This window comes from Delphinus delphis, chromosome X (genome assembly GCF_949987515.2).
Source record: "Delphinus delphis chromosome X, mDelDel1.2, whole genome shotgun sequence".
Taxonomy (NCBI): Eukaryota; Metazoa; Chordata; class Mammalia; order Artiodactyla; family Delphinidae; genus Delphinus; species Delphinus delphis.
The window spans coordinates 69,183,287-69,210,798 of record NC_082704.1 but is presented as its reverse complement, the minus strand read 5'-3'; the positions used below and the strand labels follow the sequence as shown (position 1 = coordinate 69,210,798).

At 44.9% G+C, this 27,512-nt stretch overlaps 1 protein-coding gene across 1 annotated transcript; it reads left to right on the top strand.

Annotated features, from left to right (window-relative positions):
- The first annotated feature begins 1,632 nt into the window (after positions 1-1,632).
- DGAT2L6 (diacylglycerol O-acyltransferase 2 like 6) lies at positions 1,633-26,177 on the top strand. The gene is given in 9 exon segments (XM_060002046.1): positions 1,633-1,723; positions 13,217-13,387; positions 13,857-13,904; positions 13,907-13,924; positions 14,293-14,499; positions 15,907-16,081; positions 25,367-25,457; positions 25,460-25,592; positions 26,029-26,177. Coding segments are annotated over 9 exon segments (1,083 nt in total).
- Positions 26,178-27,512: the final 1,335 nt, after the last annotated feature.

Here is a 27,512-nt window from a genome sequence, read left to right as displayed (position 1 = left end):
GATTCATATTAGTCAGTCTAATCGAGGAGGCCCAAGCCAGAGTGGGAGGTAGGGAGGGAGAGAGAGTTCCACTAATATTCCTGGAAAAGGCTAAGGAATCAATATTTCCTTGTACTTGTAGGACACTTGATACCTTTTTGTATTTAATTTTCCCAGCAACCTTTTTGATTACATTCAGAAGATTTTTTTTGAGCACCTACATTAGAGGCCTTGTGCTGAGAATTACTGGCCTTTTCCTTTAGGGCACTTATCAGAAATTCAAGTGTATAGACAGTTTTGTAAGGTTTTTTTTTGTTTTGTTTTGTTTTTTTTGCGGTACACGGGCCTCCCACCGCTGCGGCCTCTCCCACTGCGGAGCACAGGCTCCAGACACACAGGCTCAGCGGCCATGGCTCACGGGCCCAGCCGCTCCACAGCACGTGGGATCCTCCTGGACCGGGGCACAAACCCGCATCCCCTGCATCGGCAGGCGGACTCTCAACCACTGCACCACCAGGGAAGCCCCTTTCGTAAGTTTATAATGTCTGTCTCCTCCACTAGACTGTGAGTTCAATGAAGGCAGGAATCATGCCCATCTTCTTCCCCAAAGAATCCTCAACACCTAGAACAGCACCTGGCAAACGGTAATCACTCAACAGATAGTTACCGAAAAAAGGAATCCACAGGCCTGGGACCTGGAGACAATCTTTAATTTTGAAAGGGCTGGTGTGCAGAAGCAAGCCTTTTAGCCTGAAACATAATAGATGTTCAGTAGACATTCATTTTATTAAACGAAGAATAATAATAGGAAACGCTTACAGTAATACCTCCTGTGTGCCAGGCCCAGTGCCAAGTGCTTTACATTCACCCACTCAATCCTCAGAACAATCCTATGAAGCAGGTACTATTATTATCCCCATTTTACAGTTGGGGAAACCGAGGCACAGCAGTTTGCCAACTTGTAAGTGGCAGAGCTGAGATCTAAACCCCAGCTATCTGGCTCTGAAGTCCATGCCTTTAGCCGCTAGATTGCCTCCCAACAACAGATCTAGAGAGACAGAGCGATTCCCCCACAGCGTCCGGGGAGGAACTTGGCGGAGCCAGGACCAAAAGCCAGGTCTGCTCTCTGTGCAATGCTTCTCCCATTGGCCACTGGTACAGAACCCCTGGGAACAGAGGCACAAGGAGGGATCTGAGAAGTCTAGATATTCATGCAGAAGAAGGCTCTAGTCGACTAGGTGGCTCTCAGCAGAAGACAGGAGGAGTCAGAGAGCATCCACCAGGGCAGACTGCTTTTCAGAGATCCTATTTGAGGCCTAAGCCATTCCCTTTTCCTGCACTAATATATCAGGGACCCCTCCTCACACACACACACACACACACACACACACACACACACACACACACAGGGCGCTAGAACCAGCCCGAGGCAATTGAGCACCTGGGGGGAAAGGATGCATATTAGAGAGATTAGAAAGTATGATCTAAAGCCTGGTGTGTGCATAGGAAGTTGTGGGGAGAGAACAGGGAAGACTGGAGAAAAGGCTAAAACCTCCAGCAGATGAAGGGACTCAGTGATGACATTAAAGCAAAGCACCTGCAATCAGCTCAGCTCTGGAGGCACCAGCCTTCTTAACACAACAGAACAGCACCATGGCCATGGCCTTCCTCTCCCATCTGGATCTTCAGGAAAGCCTCCAAACACTCTCTGTTTTGCAGTGGATCTCAGTCTATGTCTTTTTAGGTGAGTGAACCCCAGGGGCTGGAAAGCACAAGGGAACAGATGAAGAAAGAGACCAGGAATCTCCAGATGAGGAGGGCTCCAAAGAGATCATTTGGTTGGTCCCCTCTCTCTGGGAAGGACTGTGCCTCTCCACCCAGAGAGATGGCTACTGTTGAGTCCATTAGATTTCTCTCCTCCCATCTGAGGGGCATGAAGGCCAGGAGTGAGGCTGCAGGTTTCCTGGTTTAAAGATCACCCCAGCCCTCTCTCAGGACTGCCCCCTGTGAACTAGCTGAAAAGAGTCCTATTCGGGGGCAGGGGCAGAGTTGGTGTTACTGGGTAGATGTAAGGTGATTTTCCAGTATAAGACTATGATGAGAGAATTATGGAAAATCTGCGGGCTGCGTGAGTGACTCATTAGACAGAATTTTGAGAAAGGGCCAGTTCTTCAATGGACTCAGAGAATGACAGTCATCAGTGCCGGGCAAATGGGCTGAGAGCTCGAAGCTTTTCTCAGTCAGAAACCAGGGCTTTGTGAGCAGCCAATTACAGGGGCAAGTTTGGAAACTGGACGTGGAGAAATGTCATCCTGAAGGATGGGACAGGTTAGGAGGCTGCCAAGTCCAATCTGTGGGAGGCTATATGACCCCGTAGAGCAGTGGTTCTTAACTAGGGACCTATAGACCTAGAATGAGGCAGGGAGGGACAACGTTGAATTTGGATGGAAAAAATTACCTGTTTGTTTTCACTAACCTCATATTGAAATGATGAATGTAGGCAGCAAACCACAGAAATAACCTGTGAATTTGTCAGTAATAGACATCACAGAGATTTACATTTCACATGCCAGTTGTTGCAGTCATCTCAAAAGTTCATTTATGGGCTTCCCTGGTGGCGCAGTGGTTGAGAGTCTGCCTGCTGATGCAGAGGACACAGGTTCGTGCCCCGGTCCGGGAAGATCCCACATGCCGTGGAGTGGCTGGGCCCGTGAGCCATGGCCACTGAGCCTGCGCGTCCGGAGCCTGTGCTCCGCAACGGGAGAGGCCACAACAGTGAGAGGCCCGCGTACTGCAAAAAAAAAAAAAAAAAAAAAAAGTTCATTTATGCTCGTTACCACTTCCAAATTCCAACAGTTATTGGAACTACCATTAGGCGTGGTTATTTAATGCATAAATCAAGAAGCCCATGTTACTGTACGACATTTTTGGCAATATTTTGATAACGGTGTTTTACTATGATGAGTTTCCTTTGTAAGTCTGTGTATTTTATTTTATGCATTTAAAAATACTATTCAGAAAAGGGCTTCACCAGACTGCCAAAGGGGTCCATGGCCTGTTTCCCAGTAAATACTCCTTACAGAAAAGTGTCCTTCCTTCCTTCCTCCCTCCCTTCCTCCTTCCTAATTCTTTTCTTCCTTCTTTTTCTCACCCTCTTTCCTTCATTCTTTCTGTCTTGCTCAGAGCCTCCCTCAGCGCTTTTCCTCCTTCCTGAATGATGTTCAGAATCATGGCTGATTACTGAGCACAACTGGGAGTGATGGGGGAAAACGTAGGGAAGAGGGGGAGAGAAAAGGCAGAGAGAGGGACAAGAAGGAGGAAAGAAGCGATGAGAGAAGAATGAAGAGATGGTTTGGGGGAGATGTGGAATATAAATATTCATGACCCTTGGAATTAGGCAATTCTCCTGAGAGCCCCTCTGAGGCCCAGCTTCCAGTTAAAGGATGGCTCTCCATCTGTCTCTTCTTTTCTGGGCTTGTATTGCCATCTATCTAAACTGTTGCAATATCCTCTTTCCTGGACTTCTATTCTCCACCCTCTCCCATATATTCCACTGCCTACAGCCAGAAGAGTCTTTCAAAGGCATCTTTGATTATAGCCCTCTGCTGCTCAAAAATAGTCAGCGGTTTTCCCTTGCCTTCTTGATGAAGTACAAATGAGTTATTGTGGGCATTCAAGGCCCTGCTCCACTCTCTGCCTCAAACTTTTTTTTTTTTTTTTTTTTTTGCGGTACGCGGGCCTTTCACTGTTGTGGCCTCTCCCGTTGCGGAGCACAGGCTCCGGACGCGCAGGCTCAGCGGCCATGGCTCACGGGCCCAGCCGCTCCGCGGCATGTGGGATCCTCCCGGACCGGAGCACGAACCCGTGTCCCCTGCATTGGCAGGCAGACTCTCAACCACTGTGCCACCAGGGAAGCCCCCTGCCTCAAACTCTTTACCAGCTCCTCCCCCTACTCTTCCCCTAGGTGAAGCTCGTATTCCAGGCAATCTATTCACAGAACAAAAAGAGCTACCATACGACCCAGCAATCCCACTACTGGGCATATACCCTGAGAAAACCATAATTCATAAAGAGTCATGTACCAAAATGTTCACTGCAGCTCTATTTACAATAGCCAGGACATGGAAGTAACCTAAGTGTCCATCGACAGATGAATGGGTAAAGAAGATGTGGCACATATATACGATGGAATATTACTCAGAAACGAAACTGAGTTATTTGTAGTGAGGTGGATGGACCTAGAGTCTGTCATACAGAGTGAAGTAAGTCAGAAAGAGAAAAACAAATACCATATGCTAACACATATATATGGAATCTAAGAAAAAAAAAGTCATGAAGAACCTAGGGGTAAGGCGGTAATAAAGACACAGACCTACTAGAGCATGGGCTTGAGGATATGGGGAGGGAGAAGGGTAAGCTGTGACAAAGTGAGAGAGTGGCATGGACATATATACACTACCAAATGTAAAATAGATAGCTAGTGGGAAGCAGCCGCATAGCACAGGGAGATCAGCTCGGTGCTTTGTGACCACCTAGAGAGGTGGGATAGGGAGGGTGGGAGGGAGGGAGATGCAAAAGGGAAGAGATATGGGAACATATGTATATGTATAACTGATTCACTTTGTTATAAATCAGAAACTAACACACCATTGTAAAGCAATTATACTCCAATAAAGATGTTTAAAAAAATGCCAAGGTTACTTACTCTCTCACTCCTTCACTCCTGCTCTATTTCCTACACTTAAAAGATTCCCTGGGTTTCCCTGGTGGTGCAGTGGTTGAGAGTCCGCCTGCCGTTGCAGAGGACACGGGTTCGTGCCCCGGTCCGGGAAGATCCCACATGCCGCGGAGCGGCTGGGCCCATGAGCCGTGGCCGCTGGGCCTGCGCGTCCGGAGCCTGTGCTCCGCAACAGGAGAGGCCACAACAGTGAGAGGCCCGCATACCGCAAAAAAAAAAAAAAAAAGATTCCCTGATCACCCTTCCTGGACTATCCCTGGACAACCCTTCCTTTGAGATACTGCTCAAGTCATACCTTCTCTGCAACATTGTCCTGGCAACCTGAGACTACATTATCTGTGAAAGTCCAGAGCACTTTGGAAAATTCGGTTGCATAGCAGCCTTTATACCCTTTGCCTCCTCTACCCAATAAGCTCCATGAAAACAGGAGCCACGTCTTGTCATTGTTCTATTTCTTGCAACACCAGGCTTGACACTGTTGATTCTTCCAGATTTCTTCTCCTCAGTAAAGACCTTTAAGTCCACCTCTTGTTCTTTTTTCTCTCTCATGGACATCTTTTTTTGTGTGTGTGTGGGTCTGCCTCGTATCTCTGGTTGCTGATAATACAAAAAATAGAACATACTCTTGGGAGTCAGACAGACCAGGTCTGCCATTTACTTGTTATGTGAGCTTGTGCAAGTAAGTCGTTCACCCTCTACCATTGTAGAACAGAGCTCTCAAGACCATTCTGATAATCAAAGAGGAAAGAAAACCCTCAGTCGATGTTCATTTTCTTTCTGTGATAGAAATTGACATCGGAGCCCAACCACCCCACCTCAGAAGACGTTTGATCAACAGAAGAGTGACTACCACTTCTAAGACAGGCACCTTAGACTCTGATTTCATTGCACCTTCAGGAAGAATAATGAGTAACTAGATCCTAGAAAATGAGGCAGATACTCTGATACCTTCCAAGCATTCCCACAGGCCCTTTCAAGGCATCGTTCACTTCACTACTCCCTCTCCTTCACCCCCTACATCCAGTCAACTGCAAACCCCGGAACATTCTGCCTCCATAGTATCTTTCAAATTGATTTCAGAAGTAGTAGCCTATTTCAGGTTCCCATTGCCTCTCATCTAAGTCACTGCAACTCTTAGCTGACCTCCCTGCCTACCGTTTCTCCTGCTCGCACAGTCATCTCAAATGATCTCACTGATACACAGATATGATCACGCTCTTCCTCTGCTAAGAACCATCACTGGCTTCTCATTCCATTCAGTATGGGACCTGAGCTCCCCTGCTTCCTTCCCAGTGTCATCTCCTGTTCCATGGCTTCCCATGCTCCCTGTACTTTTGCAGGTTATGGTATTACTCACAGACCTTGGACTCTTCCATCTCCAGGCCTTCGTTCGAGCTCTTCCTTGTGCGTGGAAGGCCCTTCCACCACTAATCCGTCTGTCAAAATCCTACTCTTCCTTCAAGATTCAATTTAAATCTTACCTTCTGTAAGAAGCCTTTCTAGGTTGCCCGGTAGTAAAGAATGGCCTTCTCCTTTCGTCCCCATATAATGACATTTGAACCCTAACTGTATTGTTCTCACCCTCTAGGATATATCCATTATTTATGGTATCAGTTTTCCCCTCTAGACCATGAGTTTCTGGAAAGCAGGAACTTTATTTTTTACATGTCTTAATATGACTTAAATTAATTAAGCATACACAAAGTGCTTAAAGTAGCTCTTGGTTCATAATAAAGACACAACAAATGCTACATACTTTTTTTCCCAAAGCTTGAAATGAAGATACATGACCTCTCTGAGCCTCAGTTTCTTCATATGTAAAATGGGGATAATAAAATTATCTACCTCTCAGGGTCGTGAGAAGATTAAATGAGATAATGTACATTAAGTGCTGAATAGAGTGCCTGTTGACAATAAATGCTCTATACAAGGTATCAGTAACCATACTTACATTATTTTCATCGTTTTCATACTTATGCTCTTCACCCTCCTCCTTCCAGGCCCCAAGCCTGCCCCCATTGCTTCTAGCACAGGGATTTCACACGAGGTATGCTCAGTCTATGTTTGCTGAATTACTAAATTATCTTTTTTTTACTCCCGCAGGTTCTTACATTTATAGTAATACAGATCCAATAAGTAATCACAAAGCCACAGAAATTCGTCTTTGACAAACCAGTCACGTTCTTGGATTTCTGAAGGCTTTGAGCCAACTGATTAAGACGCCAGGTTTTCACTTTACACTAGAAATGACAGGCTGCCCATAGCCTTACACACTCATGCACACCCTGGAACCTCAGAAGGCCTTTCTTTATTTATTTGGAATAAGGGCATTGGTGGTTTCTTTCCCTGTTACCATTCACCTGCCACTTAGAGAATTTTGAAATCAAACTTCCCTGTGCTACAACTGAATGTAACAAATATATTTATCCTGAATCATCCTCCTGTGCTTGGCATTATGCTGAAGGCTGTTTTCAAGAAGCTTACTGTCTAGGGCTTCCCTGGCAGCGCAGTGGTTAAGAATCCACCTGCCAATGCAGGGGACACGGTTCGAGCCCTGGTCCAGGAAGATCCCACATGCCACGGAGCAACTAAGCCTGTGCACCACAACTACTGAGCCTGCGCTCTAGAGCCCGCGAGCCACAACTACTGAAGCCCGCGTGCCTAGAGCCCGTGCTCCGCAACAAGAGAAGCCACAACAGTGAGAAGTCCGCGCACCGCAAGAAGACCCAATGCAGCTAAAAATAAATTTATTAAAAAAAAAGAAGCTTACTGTCTAAAAGGCAAAGGGCCAGACATGTAAGGTGCTAACTACACAAGCAGCAAAATGAAACAGGGCCAAATAGATGCAGAAGTAATGTGCTGTGGGTGTGTAGAGGAGGGAACTCTTCATTCTGACCAGAGAATAAGCAAAGATATCATCAAGGAGGTATCATTTGAGCTAAGCCTTGACGGCTGAGAGAATTTTGATATAGACAGAAAGTTGGAGAGAGGGTAGTCAGAATAAGGGAACAGCATCACCAAAGGCATGGAGAAGTGAAATTGCATGGTGGGTTGAAAGAATGGGGAGTAGACTAAGGTGGTTGGACCCCGTTTCCCATTCTTCAGCCGTTTGCCTCCCACTTTCTGGTTCTTTCCACAGCTGAGTACCACCTGTGCTATTATTACTTAACATTTTTTCCCCAAATTGACTCATTCCTGTAAGCTAAATTAATATATTCTTTTTTTAAAAAATTATTTATTCATTCATTTATTTAATTTTTGGCTGCATTGGGTCTTCGTTGATAGGCGTGGGCTTTCTCTAGTTGCGGCGAGCAGGGGCTACTCTTTGTTGTGGTGCACGGGCTTCTCATTGCAGTGGCTTCTCTTGTTGCAGAGCACGGGCTCTAGGCACACGGGCTTCAGTAGTTGTGGCACGCGGGCTGTAGAGCACAGGCTCAGTAGCTGTGGCGCACGGGCTTAGTTGCTCCACGGCATGTGGGAACTTCCCGGACCAGGGCTTGAACCCGTGTCCCCTGCATCGGCAGGCAGATTCTTAACCACTGCACCACCAGGGAAGCCCCTAAATTAATATATTCTAACAGGAAACTTTACATTACCACCATGAATTCACTTTTATTCCCTACACATTAAAATAACTTTCCATCCATGAGCCACTTCAGATCACCCCATGTCCTTACAGTGGTCTGGGTATGATCACCTCATGCTAGATCATAAGGGGTATGAGTGCCGGTGCTGAGAGATGAGGCCAAGAAGGTGTATGTGGCCGGCCCATGGAGGGCCTTAAACACCAGGCTAGGGCTTCCCTGGTGGCGCAGTGGTTGAGAGTCTGCCTGCCGACGCAGGGGACACGGGTTCGTGCCCCGGTCCGGGAAGATCCCACATGCCACGGAGCGGCTAGTCCCGTGAGCCATGGCCGCTGAGTTTGCACGTCCGGAGCCACAACAATGAGAGGCCCGCGTACAGAAAAAAAAAAAAAAAACCACCAGGCTAACATGTTCAGACTTTATCCTGTCAGCAGTGGGAAAATACTGAAGGCTTCAGAGGAGGCAAACAACATTATGACTGTGCCTTAAAAATATATCTGCGGCATGGAAAATAGACTGGAGGGGAAGAGACCAGCAGGCAAGAATAGACAAAAGCCTGCAGTCCAGACCAGAGGAGATCAAGTTCTAGACCACAGCAGTGACAGTGGAGACAGAGGCAGGAGGATGAATGGGAGAGATTTTTTTTTGGAAAGGGAGAGAAGTTAAAGATAGCTCCAAAATGTTGAAACTGTGACATTTATCCTGAGGCCTGAAATATGAATAGGAGCTAGCCAGGCAACGAGCTGAGGAAAGAGTCTTCCAGGCAAAAGGGACAATATGCACAGAAGCCCGGAGGCTGGGGAACAGAATGAGTTGAAGAAACTGACAGAAGAACAGTATGGTGGCATGCAGAGAACTAGGGGGTGGCCAGGGGCTCCATCACGGAGGACCTTCAGAACCAAGTTTATGAGACTGGACTGGATCCTAAGAGTCATGGGAAGCCATGTGAGTTGTTGAATTATTGAATTACCATTAACCCCCAGAGGTTCTCATATTTATCATTAAGTTTGATCCGTTAAGTAATCACAGAGCCACAGAAATGTCTCTTTGACAAACCAGCCATGTTCTTGGTTATATGCTATAGAAGGACAGAGATTTGCATTTAACATGCTGGCTGCATCATGGCTCAAATCGAAGCAGGTAACCTGTTTAGAAGACATTGGCAGTCGGCTTAGAGAGAGAGAATGGTGGCTTGGACAGGATGGTAGCATGGAGGTGGGGAATAGAATAATTTGAAAGATGTTTGGAGGACAGAACTGACGGGAATTAACAATTGACTAAAGGAAAGCGATAATTAGAGCTCAGTGGTGAAGAGTACAGTCTCTGGAGGAAGAGTGTGAGTTCTCAACTCTGGCTCACCCACTAGCTGGCTGTGTGACCTTAAGTGGTTATTTAACTTCTCTGAACCTGGGTTCCTCATTCACAAAATGAGAATGCTTATTGTCCTAATGGGGGCTTTATGAAGATTTAATAAAATACACATGTAAAATACTTAGTTTTACATGATGAGTGTACAGTAAATGTTGGCTATTACTATATGGGGAAAGTGAGCAAGAAAGATGAATCAGAAAGATTTGAAGAAAGGACCCAGTTAGATTCATACTGGTACCATCTTTAACTTAAGCTAGTAATCATTAGTAATTTGAGGGTGTACAGGTTTACATTTATTTTTTTTAAGTCAAGACCAAGGGTGAAAAAGGATATTACATAATGGTAAAAGGGTCAATTCACCAAGAAGACATAACTATCCTAAATGTCTATGCACCTAGCAATAGAGCTTTAAAATATATGAAGTGAAAACTAACAGAACTGGAAAAAAAATAGACAAATTAACAATTACATTTGAAGACTTCCTTGAAAACCACAAACAACCAAAACTCACCCAAAATGAAACAGATAATGTGTAACTATTAACTAAATTAAATTTTAATTTTGGAAGGTTATAAGCCTTCCAAAACAGAAATCTGAAGACCCAGTTGGTTTCAACGGCATATTCTTCCAAACATTTTAAAGATGATATATCACAAATTCTACACAATCTTTTTCAGAAAATAGAAGACGAAAGAACACTTGCCAACTCATTTATGAGGCCAGACCCTGATACCAAAACCAGACAAAACAGTACAAAAAAAAAACTACAGACCAATATCCCTCATGAATATAAATGCAAAAATCCTCAAAAAAATACTGGCAAATCAAACAAATATACCATGACCAAGTGGGCTCTATCCCAGAATGCAAGGATAAATATTTGAAAATCAATCAACGTAACCTAGCATATTAACCACCTAAGGGAGAAAAAACACACACAATTATATCAATTGATGTAGAAAAAGCATTTGACAAACTTTAATCCATGATAAAATCTCTCAGCAAACTAGGAATAGAAGGCAACTTTCTCAACTTGATAAAGAGTGTCTGTAAAAAAAAAAAAAAAAACCCTGCAGGTAACATCATACTTAATGGTGAAAGACTGAAAGCTTTCTCTCTAAGATGAGGAGCAAAGCAAGTATGTTCACTCTCACCATTTGTATTCAACATCATACTAAAAGTCCTAGCAAGTGCAATAAAGCAAGAAGAAAAAAAAAAGAAAGAAAAGCATACAGATTGAAAAGTAAGAAATACAACTGTCCTAATTCACAGATGACATGATCACCTGTGTAGAAAATCCCATTAAATTAAATACTTTTAAAATCTACTAAAAAAAATCCCTCTAAGGGTGTGGAGAAAAAGGAACCCTCTTGCACTGTTGGTGGGAATGTAAATTGATACAGCCACTGTGGAGAACAGTATGGAGGTTCCTTAAAAAACTACAAATAGAGTTACCATATGATCCAGCAATCACACTCCTGGGCATAAATCCGGAGAAAACCATAATTCAAAAAGACACATGCACCCCAATGTTCATTGCAGCACTATTTACAATAGCCAGGTCATGGAAGCAACCTAACTGTCCATTGACAGATTAATGGATAAAGAGGATGTGGCACATATATACAATGGAATATTACTCAGCCATAAAAAGGAACGAAATTGGGTCATTTGTAGAGATGTGGATGAATCTAGAGACTGTCATACAGAGTGAAGTAAGTCAGAAAGAGAAAAACAAATACCGTATGCTAACACATATATATGGAATCTAAAAAAAAAAAAGGTTCTGAAGAACCTAGGGGCAGGACAGGAATAAAGACGCAGACGTAGATAATGGACTTGAGGACATGGGGAGGGGGAAGGGTAAGCTGGGACGAAATGAGAGAGTGGCATGGACATATATACACTACCAAATGTAAAATGGATAGCTAGTGAGAAGCAGACACATAGCACAGGGAGATCAGCTCAGTGCTTTGTGACCACCTAGAGGGGTGGGATAGGGAGGGTGGGAGGGAGATGCAAGAGGGAGGGGAGGGGATCTGGGGATATATGTAAATGTATAGCTGATTCACTTTGTTATACAGCAGCAACTAACACACCATTGTAAAGCCATTATACTCCAATAAAGAAGTTGAAAAATAATTAATAATGATTCATATTTAACTTTATCTGAGTTTTCTTCTGAAGCTTACCCAGCAAATTTACTCTCATCTTTTTTAAAAAATAAATTTATTAATTAATTTATTTATTTTTGGCTGTGTTGGGTCTTCGTTTCTGTGTGAGGGCTTTCTCTAGTTGCGGCAAGTGGGGGCCACTCTTCATCGCGGTGCGCAGGCCTCTCACTGTCGCAGCCTCTCTTGTTGCAGAGCACAGGCTCCAGACGCACAGGCTCAGTAGTTGTGGCTCACGGGCCTAGTTGCTCCGTGGCATGTGGGATCTTCCCAGACCAGGGCTCGAACCCGTGTCCCCTGCATTGGCAGGCATATTCTCAACCACTGCGCCACCAGGGAAGCCCCCTACTCTCATCTTTTATGAGGGTCAGAGGTAGCAAGATTTGTATCCATGGCAATCTTCCCATAAAATTCCTCCCCCTGCTATTTCCTATTTAATTAGTATGCTTACAACAACCACTTCAGCCAGCTCTTGTAAGGGGAATTCAGCCTATCACTAAGGTTTCTTCTACTCCATAACACAACTTTTTTTTTAAATGCCCATTCCATCTTTTTCCTGTTATTTTCATCTAAGCCCAAAATGCTAGAGACAAACCTGCTGGCAGGTAACTCTTGAGTTTCTTCCCCTTCTCTGAAACTTTTATCTACTATGATGTTATCTGGTCAAAGAAGTCATTCCTTTAGCTGGGTATTTTTAAATTCACAATATGTGTACTGAGCCCCTCTTTCTCATGAATGCATATTTTAAAATGGAATTCAACTCCCACTGCTGTAAGATGTACCATGTCTGCACTTCACAGCCTGCTGTGACCCTTTCTTTGCTAACAGAGATGATTTTTTCCCCTTCTGAACTTTTGAGACATTTTGAATGGGACAAAATCGAACAAAGTAAAGCAGTTTCTAATATGTGTTTTCTTCTCAGCATCAAACAGCCCGTACACTGCAGGCCGCCCCTCTCCACTGAAATGTGCTGACAGAGCAGTTCCACAAAGGAAGGAGGGCTGAGCTTTCAGAAAGGACTTCCTGAGGTCCCAGAACGGGGATGTAAGCCACCGGCCCAAGATGCTGTTTCCTTCCAATTGCCAAGTAGTGCTGTCCTTTGACCCCAGCTGAGGACCTACTCTGAGAACGTCATGGTTCTGCTGTCCTCAGTTAAGATCTCAGCCACCAAGGGGACCCAGATCCAGGGACTCAGAGGTCCTCCCGGACAACAGCAGAGCTAGGAGGGGGTTAGGGGGTCGGGGGGGATGAGGAGAGAAGAGTCTCACACCGGCCTCAACCTGCTCCTTCACTACAGAGCAGAGATCGGGGTTATGAGAGGTGTATTAAACTTGAAGGGAACTGAAGGGCATGAACCCTTTGCGTCCCCTCAGGAGCTATTCCTATTCTTCTTATACCCTACTTTTTGGTGTTCACTAAGTTCGGCATGCTGTCCGTGCTCGCCTTAGCCTGGCTCTCCTATGACGAACACCCACAGTCAAGGAAAGAAACAGGGGAAGAGTGGTGGTCCCTGTCTGTACCAAGGATGGAACCACAGGGCTGGGGTGGGGGTGGAAGGAGAGAGTGAGAGAGACAGAGGGAGAAGAGGTGGGGAGAGGAAAGAAGAGGAAAGGGAAAGGAAAGGAGGTCAGGGAGGCGAAGCGAAGGAGAGAGGGAGAGGAGCACAGGAAGGTAGAGGGAAGGGGTGGGAGACAGGAGGGCAAAGCTCAGCAAGTAACAGAGGTCTCTGCCAGGATGCCCAGGAAGAATTGAGGCTGGTTTCTGGGTGGGTGCTCCCAGCCTCCTGCTATTTCCCTCCCACCTTAATGACTGCTCCAGAGGAGCAGGGGCTTCCTGTGTCTCCTTGAGGGTTGGATTCAGGGACAGTACCTATAGCTCTGTGCCCGATATGGAAATGTGAGAAAGAGGCCCCTCTAGTGACCTGAATGTTTTAAGAAGAACCCTCCACCTCCAGGAGAAGTAGAGGGATTGGCAAGATCTCACCCAGTCTTTCCTTCCCTTCTGTACCTGCAGGTGGTAGGCGTTCAACTTGGGTACGAAACTGGACCCTCTGGAAGTATTTCCAAATTTCTTCCCAGTAAAGATGACTACGCTTCCTCTGGGTGCGCTCAGTCCCTGTTGCCCAGACACTCCCTCCCCATTCAGCCCTATGTTTTCAAAGGCTTTGGTGGCCAGCAGTGGACATCAAGGCCCAGAGGCATAATGCAGAGCAGGGACCCAAGATGGATGGGCAGGTGGGGAGACAAATGGATAGCACCTTGCCTCAGAGTGGCAGACCCAGGTCAGCCTCTCTGAGCATCATAACCCCTGGCAATCATGTGACAGTGAAGACATCCCAGTGAATAGGGATTTGGAGCTCCCCAAGGGAAACACAGGCTACCTACCGGGATCTGAGTCCACATGTCCTCTCTTCCTTCTATCCACTACTCTGATTCAATCTCCCTCTAACAGCTGGTGAAGACTCATGACCTCTGTCCCAAACACAACTATATCATTGCCAACCACCCCCATGGCATTCTCTCTTATGGTGTCTTCATCATCTTTCCCACTGAGGCCACTGGCTTTGCTCGGATTTTCCCAGCCATCACTCCTTATGTAGGGACCTTGGAAGAGATCTTCTGGATCCCAGTTGTGCGAGATTATGTGATGTCAATGGGTGAGTACAAGAAATCATTCCATTCTCTGACCTACCTCAGGGCTCCAACTTCTATAAGCCTTGACAGTCAGTCCAGTTCTCACTCCCTGCTGGAAGAGGACTTAGTAGAAAATGAGTCCAGAACACACTGAGCCAGTAACAGGAATATGTGGCCAAGCCTCAGGTTCTGTCCAAGATCTGGGAGGCGGGGTTTGATTAGGCAGCAGGATAAGTTATAGGCATTCATAAGAGTTGCCAAGGATCCTTTCAGAAGAGGAAGCAGAAGCCTGGAGTTCAGGATCAAAGCCAAAGTGGAAAGCAGAAAGCAAAAGCCAAATATCAAAACCAAATATAAGGAAAATGAGGCATGAATGGTACAGCTCAGATGAACTTTGCCTGACTCTTGGGGGATGTCAACTGGCTTCTTTTGGCCAGTCATTTACGTAGCAGCTCTCATCTCAGGGCGTCTCAAAGACACTTTCAAGTCTTTCATACTAGCTGGTACCCTCCTGGCCCATGACCCTCATCTCCTGCGAACCCCTTTGAACTTGCGTAAGACATCAAGGGATAAAGGATAGGCATCCGTCAGAATCCAGGACAACTTCCCCATGCCAGGCTTCAAGCCGGGGTACTGTGCCAAATGTCCTTCTCTTTGGATGAATATCCATCCTTCTTGACACCAGAAAACAACTGAAGCCAAACATTAAAAGGTAAGATACATTGATATCTGGAGGGGCCAGGTGGCACCACTAGAGTCCCAGAGGATGGTTCTGCTCCCCTCTGAGGTTGGTATGAACCTGGATCTCAAGGACTGTGGCCTGGAGCCAATGTCTTCCATCCCAGGAGGGAACAGAAGGTGAGCACAGGGCAGAGTTGGGAAGCAGAGGTGAGGAAAGACTCTGTGACTGTTGTAGAGCAGCAAGATGTCATTCCATGGTTCATCTACATTTCAATTTGGCTTGGACAGGATCCTGGGTCTGCCTACTCTCCAGAACCCGCAGCCACTGGCTTCCCTTTGCCGGGTTGCTCTAAGGAGGAAGCAGGATGGTGGTGGCTATTCCTCATTACTCCTAGGGAAGAGAACTCTGGAGAGCCTCAATTGCCATCAGCCTGGGGAGAGTGGAAGACAGCTGTAGTTCCTGGGTAGAGAAGGAAGGGATGGGCTTAAATACTATAGAGCTAAGAGAAAGTAGGCAGAAGAACTCAATGTAGCCCCAACTGTTGTAGCACAGAGCTGCAAGGCAAGCAGCTGACCCTAAGGACCAACCTCAGGGCTAACCCAGGATGTGGAGGTTAAAGACAGAAGAGTGGAAACAAGCACAGTCTGGTGACAGAAGAACTGTCTCCAGCAGGAAGACCCTGGAGGAACCCCTTACCCCGTCCTCAAGCACCAAGTTTGTTATACCACTTGACTCTTTGGTTTCACAGGTGTGTGCCCAGTGAGTGAGTTGGCCTTGAAGTATTTGCTGACCAAGAAAGGCTCGGGCAATGCTGTGGTTATTGTGGAGGGTGGATCTGCTGAAGCCCTCTTGTGCCACGCAGGAGCCTCTACCGTCCTCCTTAAACAGCATAAAGGTTTTGTGAGGTTGGCACTGAAGACAGGGTGGGTCCCTAGGTTCTGGTGCCCTATCATCAGGGTGCCATAGGTCCCCTGTAGCACCTATCCAGAATGGTGCCCTTCCTTGGAAACCTGTTAGAGTGGGTTCCCTCTTCATTCTGACTGCTTCTCTCTACTCGCTCACACTGTGCCTTAAGGGTGTTTGGGCCTCCAGACACATTCTGGTGGGTACTTTTAAAGCTTGAAGTTAGAGAAAAAACAGTAAAAGACCTTTACCTTCTGCCCATTAGCCTGGTAGGCTGGGGGTCTGGGGAAGTGGGGCTTCAGTCTATATCAACCCATGAACTGCGAGGCCCATAGAACTTACCCAGGGCAAGGAAGGCACTGGGCTTGATGCTGTGGGGATTGCAAACATGCAAAAGACATGGATACTGCCCCCAAAGAGCATATAATCTGGTTTGAGAAATAGAATGCATTCATTCCACAGTTACTGAACAGCTACTGTGTGTCAGGCATAGTACTAGGCATTAAGGATATAAAAATAGATAAGACCTGGTCCTTGCCTTTAAGGAACTCAGAGTCCAATGGAAGACAGACATATTCACATATAATTACAAAATATTTCCAGAAGCCAGCCACTTACCATCTCAACTATCGCCCCCTGGTTTACCACCCCATCGTCTCTCCCCTGGATTATTACAACAGTCTCCTAAGTGCTCTCTCTGCTTCTACCCTTGCCTCCCTCACATCCAAGAGTCTATTCTCAACCGTGGCCAGGATGATCCTATTCAGCGTGAGTCAGATCATGTCACTACTCCAAATGCTCCAGTGGCTCCCATTTCACACCGAGAAAAACCAAAGTCTTTACAAGGGCCTGCAAGACCCTAACTTATCTTGCCACATCGCTGATCTCATCAGCCACTGCCCTCCCCCTTGCTCACTCCATTAGAGCTACACTGGCTTCCTTGCTGTCCCTCAAACAAGCCACACGCTCCTCCCTTAGGGCCTTTGTTCTACTTGCCCCCTCTGTCTGGGACATTATTCCTGCAAATAACTCTTTGGCTTATTCCTTTACCTCCTCCAGGTCCTTGCTCAAATGTCTCTTCTCAATAAGGTCTATCCTGACCATCCTGCTGGATCTTTTTCCCATTGCGCTTATCATCTCCTCATACATCATCAATTTTATTTCTTTACATATATGGTTTTCTATTTGTTCATTATTATTGTTTATTGTCTGTCTTCTCTCAATAAAAGGTAAGCTCCATGAGGACAGAGATTTTTTTTTAATCCATTCTGTTCACTGATGTGTCCCCAGGGCTTAAAAAAGTGCTGGCACGAAGAGGTGGTAGGAGATCGAGAAGATGGCGGAAGAGTAAGACGTGGAGATCACCTTCCTCCCCACAGATACACCAGAAATACATCTACACGTGGAATAACTCCTACAGAACACCTACTGAACGCTGGCGGAAGACCTCAGACCTCCCAAAAGGCAAGAAACTCCCCACGTACCTGGGTAGGGCAAAAGAGAAAAGAATAAACCGAGACAAAAGAATAAGGACGGGAGAGCGCAGGGGGAGGACTGAGGTTGGCGGCGTGAGCACAGCTGGCAGGGGGTTGGTGCACCATGGCTGGCAGGGAGGGAGTCCGGGGAAAAGTCTGGACCTGCCGAAGAGGCAAGAGACTTTTTCTTCCCTCTTTGTTTCCTGGTGCGCGAGGAGAGGGGATTGGGAACGCTGCTTGGAGGAGCTCCAGAGACGGGCGCGAGCCGCAGCTGACGGCACGGACCCCAGAGACGGGCATGAGATGCTGAGGCTGCTGCTGCCGCCACCGGGAGGCCTGTGTGCGAGCGCGGGTCGCTGTCCGCACCTCCCTTCCAGGGAGCTTGTGCAGCCCGCCAATGCCGGGGTCCCGGGATCCAGGAACAACTTCCCCGGCAGGGCGCACGGCGTGCCTCGTGGTGGTGCGGCATCCCGACGGCCTCTGCCATCGCAGGCTTGCCCCGCATCCGCGCCCCTCCCTGCCCCCGGCCTGGGTGAGCCAGAGTCCCCGAGGCAGCTGCTCCTTTGACCCCGTCCTGTCTGAGCGAAGAACAGACGCCTTCCAGCGACCTACACGCAGAGGCACAGCCAAATCCAAAGCTGAGCCCCAGGAGCTGTGCGAACAAAGAAGAGAAAGGGAAATCCCTCCCAGCAGCCTCAGAAGCAGCGGATTAAAGCTCTACAATCAACTTGATGTACCCTGCATCTGTGGAATACATGAATAGACAACGAATCATCCCAAATTGAGGAGGTGGACTTTGAGAGCAAGATTTACTATTCTTTTCCCCTTTTCCTATTTTTGTGAGTGGGTATGTGTATACTTCAGTGTGAGATTTTGTCTGTATAGCTTTGCTGTCACCATTTGTACTAGGGTTCTATCCATCCATTTTTTTTTTCTTTTTAAAAAATTTTTTTTCTTAATAATTATTTTTTATTTTAATAACTTTATTTTATCCTTTCTTTCTTTTCTTTCTTACTTGCTTCCCTCCTCCCTTCCTTCCTTCCTTCCTTGCCTCCTTCCCTCCTTCCATCCTTTCTTTCTTTCTTTCCTTCTTTCCTTTCCTTCTTTCTTTCTTTCTACTTTTTCTCCCTTTTATTCTGAGACATGTGGATGAAAGGCTCTTGGTGCTGTAGCCAGGAGTCAGTGCTGTGCCTCTGAGGTGGGAGAGCCAACGTTAGGACACCGGTCCACAAGAGACCTCCCAGCTCCACATAATATCAAACGGCAAAAATCTCCCAGAGATCTCCGTCTCAACACCAGCACCCAGCTTCACTCAACGACCAGCAAGCTACAGTGCTGGACACCCTATGCCAAACTAGAAAGACGGGAACGCAACCCCACCCATTAGCATACAGGCTGCCTAAAATAATAATAAGTCCACAGACACCCCAAAACACACCACCAGACATGGACCTGCCCACCAGAAAGACAAGATCCAGCCTCATCCACCAGAACACAGGCACTAGTCCCCTCCACCAGGAAGCCTACACAACCCACTGAAACAACTTTAGCCACTGGGGACAGACACCAAAAACAATGGGAACTAAGAACCTGCAGCCTGCAAAAAGGAGACCCCAAACACAGTAAGATAAGCAAAATGAGAAGACAGAAAAACATACAGCAGTTGAAGGAGCAAGATAAAAACCCACCAGACCTAAGAAATGAAGAGGAAATAGGCAGTATACCTGGAAAAGAATTCAGAATAATGATAGTAAAGATGATCCAAAATCTTGGAAATAGAATAGAGAAAATGCAAGAAACATTTAACAAGGACCTAAAAGAACTAAAGATGAAACAAGCAACGATGAACAACACAATAAATGAAATTAAAAATACTCTAGATGGGATCAATAGCAGAATAACTGAGGCAGAAGAACGGATAAGTGACCTGAAAGATAAAATAGTAGAAATTACTACTGCAGAGCAGAATAAAGAAAAAAGAATGAAAAGAACTGAGGACAGTCTCAGAGACTTCTGGGACAACATTAAACGCACCAACATTCGAATTATAGGGGTTCCAGAAGAAGAAGAGGAAAAGAAAGGGACTAAGAAAATATTTGAAGAGATTATAGCTGAAAACTTCCCTAATATGGGAAAGGAAATAGTTAATCAGGTCCAGGAAGCACAGAGAGTCCCATACAGGGTAAATCCAAGGAGAAATACGCCAAGACACATATTAATCAAACTGTCAAAAATTAAACACAAAGAAACATATTAAAAGCAGCAAGGGAAAAAACAACAAATAACACACAAGGGAATCCCCATAAGGTTAACAGCTGATCTTTCAGCAGAAACTCTGCAAGCCAGAAGGGACTGGCAGGACATATTTAAAGTGATGAAGGAGAAAAACCTACAACCAAGATTACTCTACCCAGCAAGGATCTCATTCAGATTTGATGGAGAAATTAAAACCTTTACAGACAAGCAAAAGCTGAGAGAGTTCAGCACCACCAAACCAGCTTTACAACAACTGCTAAAGGAACTTCTCTAGGCAACAAACACAAGAGAAGGAAAAGACCTACAATAACAAACCCAAAACAATTAAGAAAATGGGAATAGGAACATACATATCGATAATTACCTTAAATGTAAATGGATTAAATGCTCCCACCAAAAGACACGGACTGGTTGAATGGATACAAAAGCAAGACCCATATATATGCTGTCTACAAGAGACCCACTTCAGACCTAGAGGCACATGCAGACTGAAAGTGAGGGGATGGAAAAAGATATTCCATGCAAATGGAAATCAAAAGAAAGCTGGAGTAGCAATTCTCATATCAGACAAAATAGATTTTAAAATAAAGACTATTAGAAGAGACAAAGAAGGACACTACATAATGATCAAGGGATCGATCCAAGAAGAAGATATAACAATTGTAAATATTTATGCATCCAACATAGGAGCACCTCAATACATAAGGCAAATACTAACAGCCATAAAAGGGGAAATCGACAGTAACACATTCATAGTAGGGGACTTTAACACCCCACTTTCACCAACGGAAAGATCATCCAAAATGAAAATAAATAAGGAAACACAAGCTTTAAATGATACATTAAACAAGATGGACTTAATTGATATTTATAGGACATTCCATCCAAAAACAACAGAATACACATTTTTCTCAAGTGCTCATGGAACATTCTCCAGGATAGATCATATCTTGGGTCACAAATCAAGCCTTGGTAAATTTAAGAAAATTGAAATTGTATCAAGTATCTTTTCCAACCACAATGCTATGAGACTAGATATCAATTACAGGAAAAGATCTGTAAAAAATACAAACACATAGAGGCTAAACAATACACTACTTAATAACGAAGTGATCACTGAAGAAATCAAAGAGGAAATCAAAAAATACCTAGAAACAAATGACATTGGAGACGCGATGACCCAAAACCTATGGGATGCAGCAAAAGCAGTTCCAAGAGCAAAGTTTATAGCAGTACAGTCCTACCTTAAAAAACAAGAAACATCTCAAATAAACAACCTAAACTTACACCTAAAGCAATTAGAGAAAGAAGAACAAAACAACCCAAAAGTTAGCAGAAGGAAAGAAATCATAAAGATCAGATCAGAAATAGATGAAAAAGAAATGAAGGAAACGATAGCAAAGATTAATAAAACTAAAAGCTGGTTCTTTGAGAATATAAACAAAATTGATAAACCATTAGCCAGACTCATCAAGAAAAAAAGGGAGAAGACTCAAATCAATAGAATTAGAAATGAAAAAGGAGAAGTAACAACTGACACTGCAGAAGTACAAAAGATCATGAGAGATTACTACAAGCAACTATACGCCAATAAAATGGACAACCTGGAAGAAATGGACAAATTCTTAGAAATGCACAACCTGCCAAGACTGAATCAGGAAGAAATAGAAAATAAGAACAGACCAATCACAAGTAATGAAATTGAAACTGTGATTAAAAATCTTCCAACAAATAAAAGCCCAGGACCACATGGCTTCACAGGCAAATTCTGTCCAACATTTAGAGAAGCGCTAACACCTATCCTTCTCAAACTCCTCCAAATGATAGCAGAGGGAGGAACACTCCCAAACTCATTCTATGAGGCCACTATCACCTTGATACCAAAACCAGACAAGGATGTCACAAAGAAAGAAAACTACAGGCCAATATCACTGATGAACATAGATGCAAAAATCCTCAACAAAATACTAGCAAACAGAATCCAACAGCACGTTAAAAGGATCGTACACCGTGATCAAGTGGGGTTTATTCCAGGAATGCAAGGATTCTTCAAAATACGCAAATCAATCAATGTGATAAACCATATTAACAAATTGAAGGAGAAAAACCATATGATCATCTCAATAGATGCAGAGAAAGCTTTCGAAAAAATTCAACACCCATTTATAATAAAAACCCTGCAGAAAGTAGGCATAGAGGGAACTTTCCTCAACATAATAAAGGCCATATATGACAAACCCACAGCCAACATCATCCTCAATGGTGAAAAACTGAAAGCATTTCCACTGAAATCAGGAACAAGGCAAGGTTGCCCACTCTCACTACTCTTATTCAACATAGTTTTGGAAGTTTTAGCCACAGCAATCAGAGAAGAAAAGGAAATAAAAGGAATCCAAATTGGAAAAGAAGAAGTAAAGCTGTCACTGTTTGCAGATGACATGATACTGTACGTAGAGAATCCTAAAGATGCTACCAGAAAACTACTAGAGCTAATCAATGAATTTGGTAAAGTAGCAGGATACAAAACTAATGCACAGAAATTTCTGGCATTTCTATACACTAATGATGAAAAATCTGAAAGTGAAATCAAGAAAACACTCCCATTTACCACTGCAACAAAAAGAATAAAATACCTAGGAATAAACCTACCTAAGGAGACAAAACACCTGTATGAAGAAAATAATAAGACACTGATGAAAGAAATTAAAGATGATACAAATAGGTGGAGAGATATACCATGTTCTTGGATTGGATTAATCAACATTGTGAAAGTGACTCTACTACCCAAAGCAATCTACAGATTCAATGCAATCCCTATCAAACTACCACTGGCATTTTTCACAGAACTAGAACAAAAAAATTCACAATTTGTATGGAAACACAAAAGACCCCGAATAGCTAAAGCAATCTTGAGAACGAAAAACAGAGCTGGAGGAATCAGGCTCCCTGACTTCAGACTATACTACAAAGCTACAGTAACCAAGACAGTATGGTACTGGCACAAAAACAGAAATATAGATCAATGGAACAGGATAGAAATCCCAGAGTAAAACCCATGCACATATGGTCACCTTATCTTTGATAAAGGAGGCAGGAATGTACAGTGGAGAAAGGACGGCCTCTTCAATAAGTGGTGCTGGGAAAACTGGACAGGTACATGTAAAAGTATGAGATTAGATGACTCCCTAACACCATACACAAAAATAAGCTCAAAATGGATTAAAGACCTAAATGTAAGGCCAGAAACTATCAAACTCTTAGAGGAAAACATAGGCAGAACTCTCTATGACATAAATCACAGCGAGATCCTTTTTGATCCACCTCCCAGAGAAATGGAAATAAAAACAAAAGTAAACAAATGGGACCTATTGAAATTTCAAAGCTTTTGCACAGCAAAGGAAACCATAAACAAGATGAAAAGACAACCCTCAGTATGGGAGAAAATATTTGTAAATGAAGCAACTGACAAAGGATTAATCTCCAAAATTTACAAGCAGCTCATGCAGCTCAATAACAAAAAAACAAACAACCCAATCCCAAAATGGGCAGAAGACCTAAATAGACATTTCTCCAAAGAAGATATACAGACTGCCAACAAACACATGAAAGCATGCTCAACATCATTAATCATTAGAGAAATGCAAATCAAAACTACAATGAGGTATCCTCTCACACCGGTCAGAATGGCCATCATTAAAAAATCTAGAAACAGTAAATGTTGGAGAGGGTGTGGAGAAAAGGGAACACTCTTGCACTGCTGGTGGGAATGTGAACTGGTACAGCCACTATGGAGAACAGTATGGAGGTTCCTTAAAAAACTACAAATAGAACTACCATATGACCCAGCAATCCCACTACTGGGCATATACCCTGAGAAAACCATAATTCAAAAAGAGTCATGTACCAAAATGTTCATTGCAGCTCTATTTACAATAGCCCGGAGATGGAAACAACCTAAGTGTCCATCGTCGCATGAATGGATAAAGAAGATGTGGCACATATATACAATGGAATATTACTCAGCCATAAAAAGAAACGGAATTGAGCTATTTGTAATGAGGTGGATGGACGTAGAGTCTGTCATACAGAGTGAAGTAAGTCAGAAAGAGAAAGACAAATACCGTATGCTAACACATATATATGGAATTTAAGGGGAAAAATGTCATAAAGATCCTGGGGTAAGACAGAAATAAAGACACAGACCTACTAGAGAATGGACTTGAGGATATGGGGAGGGGGAAGGGTAAGCTGGGACAAAGCGAGAGGGTGGCATGGACATATATACACTACCAAACGTAAAATAGATAGCTAGTGGGAAGCAGCTGCATAGCACAGAGAGATCAGCTCGGTGCTTTGTGACCACCTAGAGAGGTGGGATAGGGAGGGTAGGAGGGAGGGAGATGCAAGAGGGAAGACATATGGGAACATATGTATATGTATAACTGATTCACTTTGTTATAAAGCAGAAACTAGCACACCATTGTAAAGCAATTATACTCCAATAAAGATGTAAAAAAAAAAAAAAGAAGAAGAGGTGGTAGTGTTCTTCCTCAAAAAAAAAAAAAGTGCTGGCACATAGAAAGAACTCAATACATATTTGTTGAATGAAAGATGTGCCATAATGGATATATGTATAAAGCACTATGGGAGCACCAACTGATGGAAAGCCTTCCACCCAAAGTAGAGGTTTCATAGGTGGGTGACATCTGAACTGTGAATTGAAATATCAGTAGGCATTACCAGTTAGACCAAAAGGGAGAAAAATACAGGCATTCAGTGAGGTCCTATGATGACATGTCTGGCACTATGCCAGGCCCTGGGCTTCAGAGATGAATAAGACATAGTTCCCCCTTTTGATTAGCTTGCTGTCTACTGGGAGTCAGCCAGGCAAGGTGATGACTGTAGTACAGAGTTGGGGTAGTGTTAGTGTAGGAAAGAGGTAAGCACCAGATGAGGGAGGTGGGAGTGGGAGGAAATGGAGGGGCTCAAAGAACTGGAGGTGGTTCAGGGGATGAAATTGGAGCTGAGTAGTGAAGGGCGAAATAGAATTAGTCACGTGAAGGCAGAGGGAAGGCGTTTCTGGCAGAGGGAGCAGGATGTACTAAGGCGCATAGGCAAGCAAGAACGTAGCACACTTAGTATGGCTAAGCAGATTGCAACAAAGGGCTGAGGAGAGGGGAGGCTAGCCAGGTAGGCAAGGCTAGAGCACAAAGGCCTTGCTAAGCAGCGTGGCACAAAGTGAGGAGCTCTGGAAGAGTTTTAAAGAGAAGAGTGACATGTCCAGATACACAGTTTAGGAAGATCACTCTGGATGCTGGGTACAATAAGGGCTATTAGATTTCCTGAGATTACTTTCCTCCCATCACAAGACAAGGTGCAGCAACTCCCCTCCAAGGGTTCACTTGTGGGAGGTGGGTGTGGAGCATAGCAAGAATGAGACACAAGGCTGGAGATGCTTGGGTTCTTGGACTCTTGTCCTATAATGGGGAGATTGTAGAGGTTTCCTACCTTGGAGAGGGTTTCACTGCGGGGAGCTTCCTGGGAGAACTCACACTCCTGCACGTCTCTTTGCAGATCATACCTTGTTCCCTCCTATTCCTTTGGAGAGAATGAGGTTCACAATCAAGAGACCTTCACTGAGGGCACGTGGCTAAGGTTCTTCCAAATAAACCTTGCAGGACAGAATCAAAAAAAACCCTGAGACTAAGTTTCTGTACCTTCCACAGCCGGGGCCTCACTCGAGGATCCTGGGGCTTCTTGCCTTTCAATCGGCCCATTACCACTGTTGTTAAGTTTTTCAGCATCTTTGGACCACTCTGGTTCTTGATTCCCCCCATTCAGGTCATCCCTCAAGTCTCAGGGGACCTGGCACACAGCTGGGACAGGCAATGGGAATTCCAGTGGCCGTGGTTGAGGGCAGGGTGGGGAGGACAACTAAACAGATCAGAGTTGTGGCCATTCACGGGAGGGACACAGTTCAGCAGCTGCCATGAGGGCATCATTACTCGCATACATTCCTTCAGCACTCTCTGAGTTTACTCTCATTCTCTTAAGCATGCACGAGATTAGGTATTTGGAGAACATGGGACAGTATGGGGTTGGAGCAGAGGGAAAGAACAAAGGAAGGGGAGGGGACCCAGATACTGAGTTTCAGTATGTGGCTCCCTCTGAGGAATGGGTAATTTGAGTTGGGTGGGGGGAAAGGTCTGATGCTTGTCTCTCCTCCTTCCCCACAGCTGGGGAGCCCCTGCCAATTCCCAAGATTAAGAAGCCAAACAAAAAGATGGTGGACAAGTACCACGCACTCTACATCAGGACCCTGTGCAAGCTGTTTGACAAAGTACAGTATGGCCTCCCTGAGACCCAGGAGCTGACAATCATATAATAGGAGCTGGATTTCCCCATTATTGAACCCCCAACGCATTAAGGGATCCAAGTAGGGCCACATGGAAAGTAGAATCTGGGGAGAGGGGGAGATCTCAGGGTTGAGTGAGGAGGCCAACCAAGCCAGAAAGTACTTAATGAGTCCAGCTTACAGGAAGGAACCAGAGGGATGGAGAAGAGTGGGCAACAACCCAGTTTAGTAAGCAGAGTCTTGTGAGTCCACAGATATTTTCTGCCTCCCTGACTCCAGCCAACTCTGATCAGAGGAATGAGAAGTTAAAGAACACCATGCCCTTTCCTCCTGAGCCTTAGTGACACCATCACTATTTAGGTTGAAGCTTAGAAGCCTTGTTGAGAACAAGGATGGTTTGTTTCCTCCTAGGCCCTTGGCCCTTGCCTTACAATTTGGGGGCCACCACAAGGTAAACCAGGGACCTGAGCTATGCTTTCCTGATCCAAAGCAGACACGACTCCCTCAGCTGTGTTACAGTTCTACACTGCCAAAAACTTTATTAAAAATAATTATGCCATTTCTTCTATAAAAATAAAGCTCTAGGGGCTTCCCCAGTGGCTCAGTGGTTGAGAGTCCGCCTGCCGATGCAGGGGACATGGGTTTGTGCCCCGGTCCGGGAGGATCCCACATGCCGCGGAGCGGCTGGGCCCGTGAGCCATGGCCGTTGAGCCTGCGCGTCCTGAGCCTGTGCTCCGCAACGGGAGAGGCCACACAACAGCGAGAGGCCCGCGTACCGGGGGAAAAAAAATAATAAAGCTCTAGATATATAAAACAGGATATGACTATTTCCTAATTACAGTGTGGTTCACTACTGGGCTTCCCTGAAATCTAGCCAGAAAGCTGGTCTGTGGAGAGCCATTTTCCTCTTCTTTATCCACCCTTTACTCTGTAGCTGACAGAAAAGGTGGAGGAGTGGAACCAGAACTGCTGTACAGTGTAGGAGACAGGACAGAACCATGGGAACTGGCACAGGCATGCCCTGAGTAGCTCATCTCTCCTGATCCTACATAACCACCCTGGGTGAGGAGGGAGGGCACCTACAAGACCATGTACCGGCTGTGAGTCTACTTTATGTCAAAAACCTACTGCAGGGAATTCCCTGGTGGCCCAGTGGTGAAGACTCTGTGCTTTCACTGCCGAAGGGCTGGGTCTAATCCCTGGTCAGGGAACTAAGATCCCACAAGCTGCATGGTGCAGACAAAATAATAATGATAACAACAACAATAATAATAAAAAAGCCTACTGCGTACCAGAGACTATGCCATCATTTTCTCAGCCTCTGTCTCTGAATGCTAACACAGCCCCATGAGATTGCCATCATCT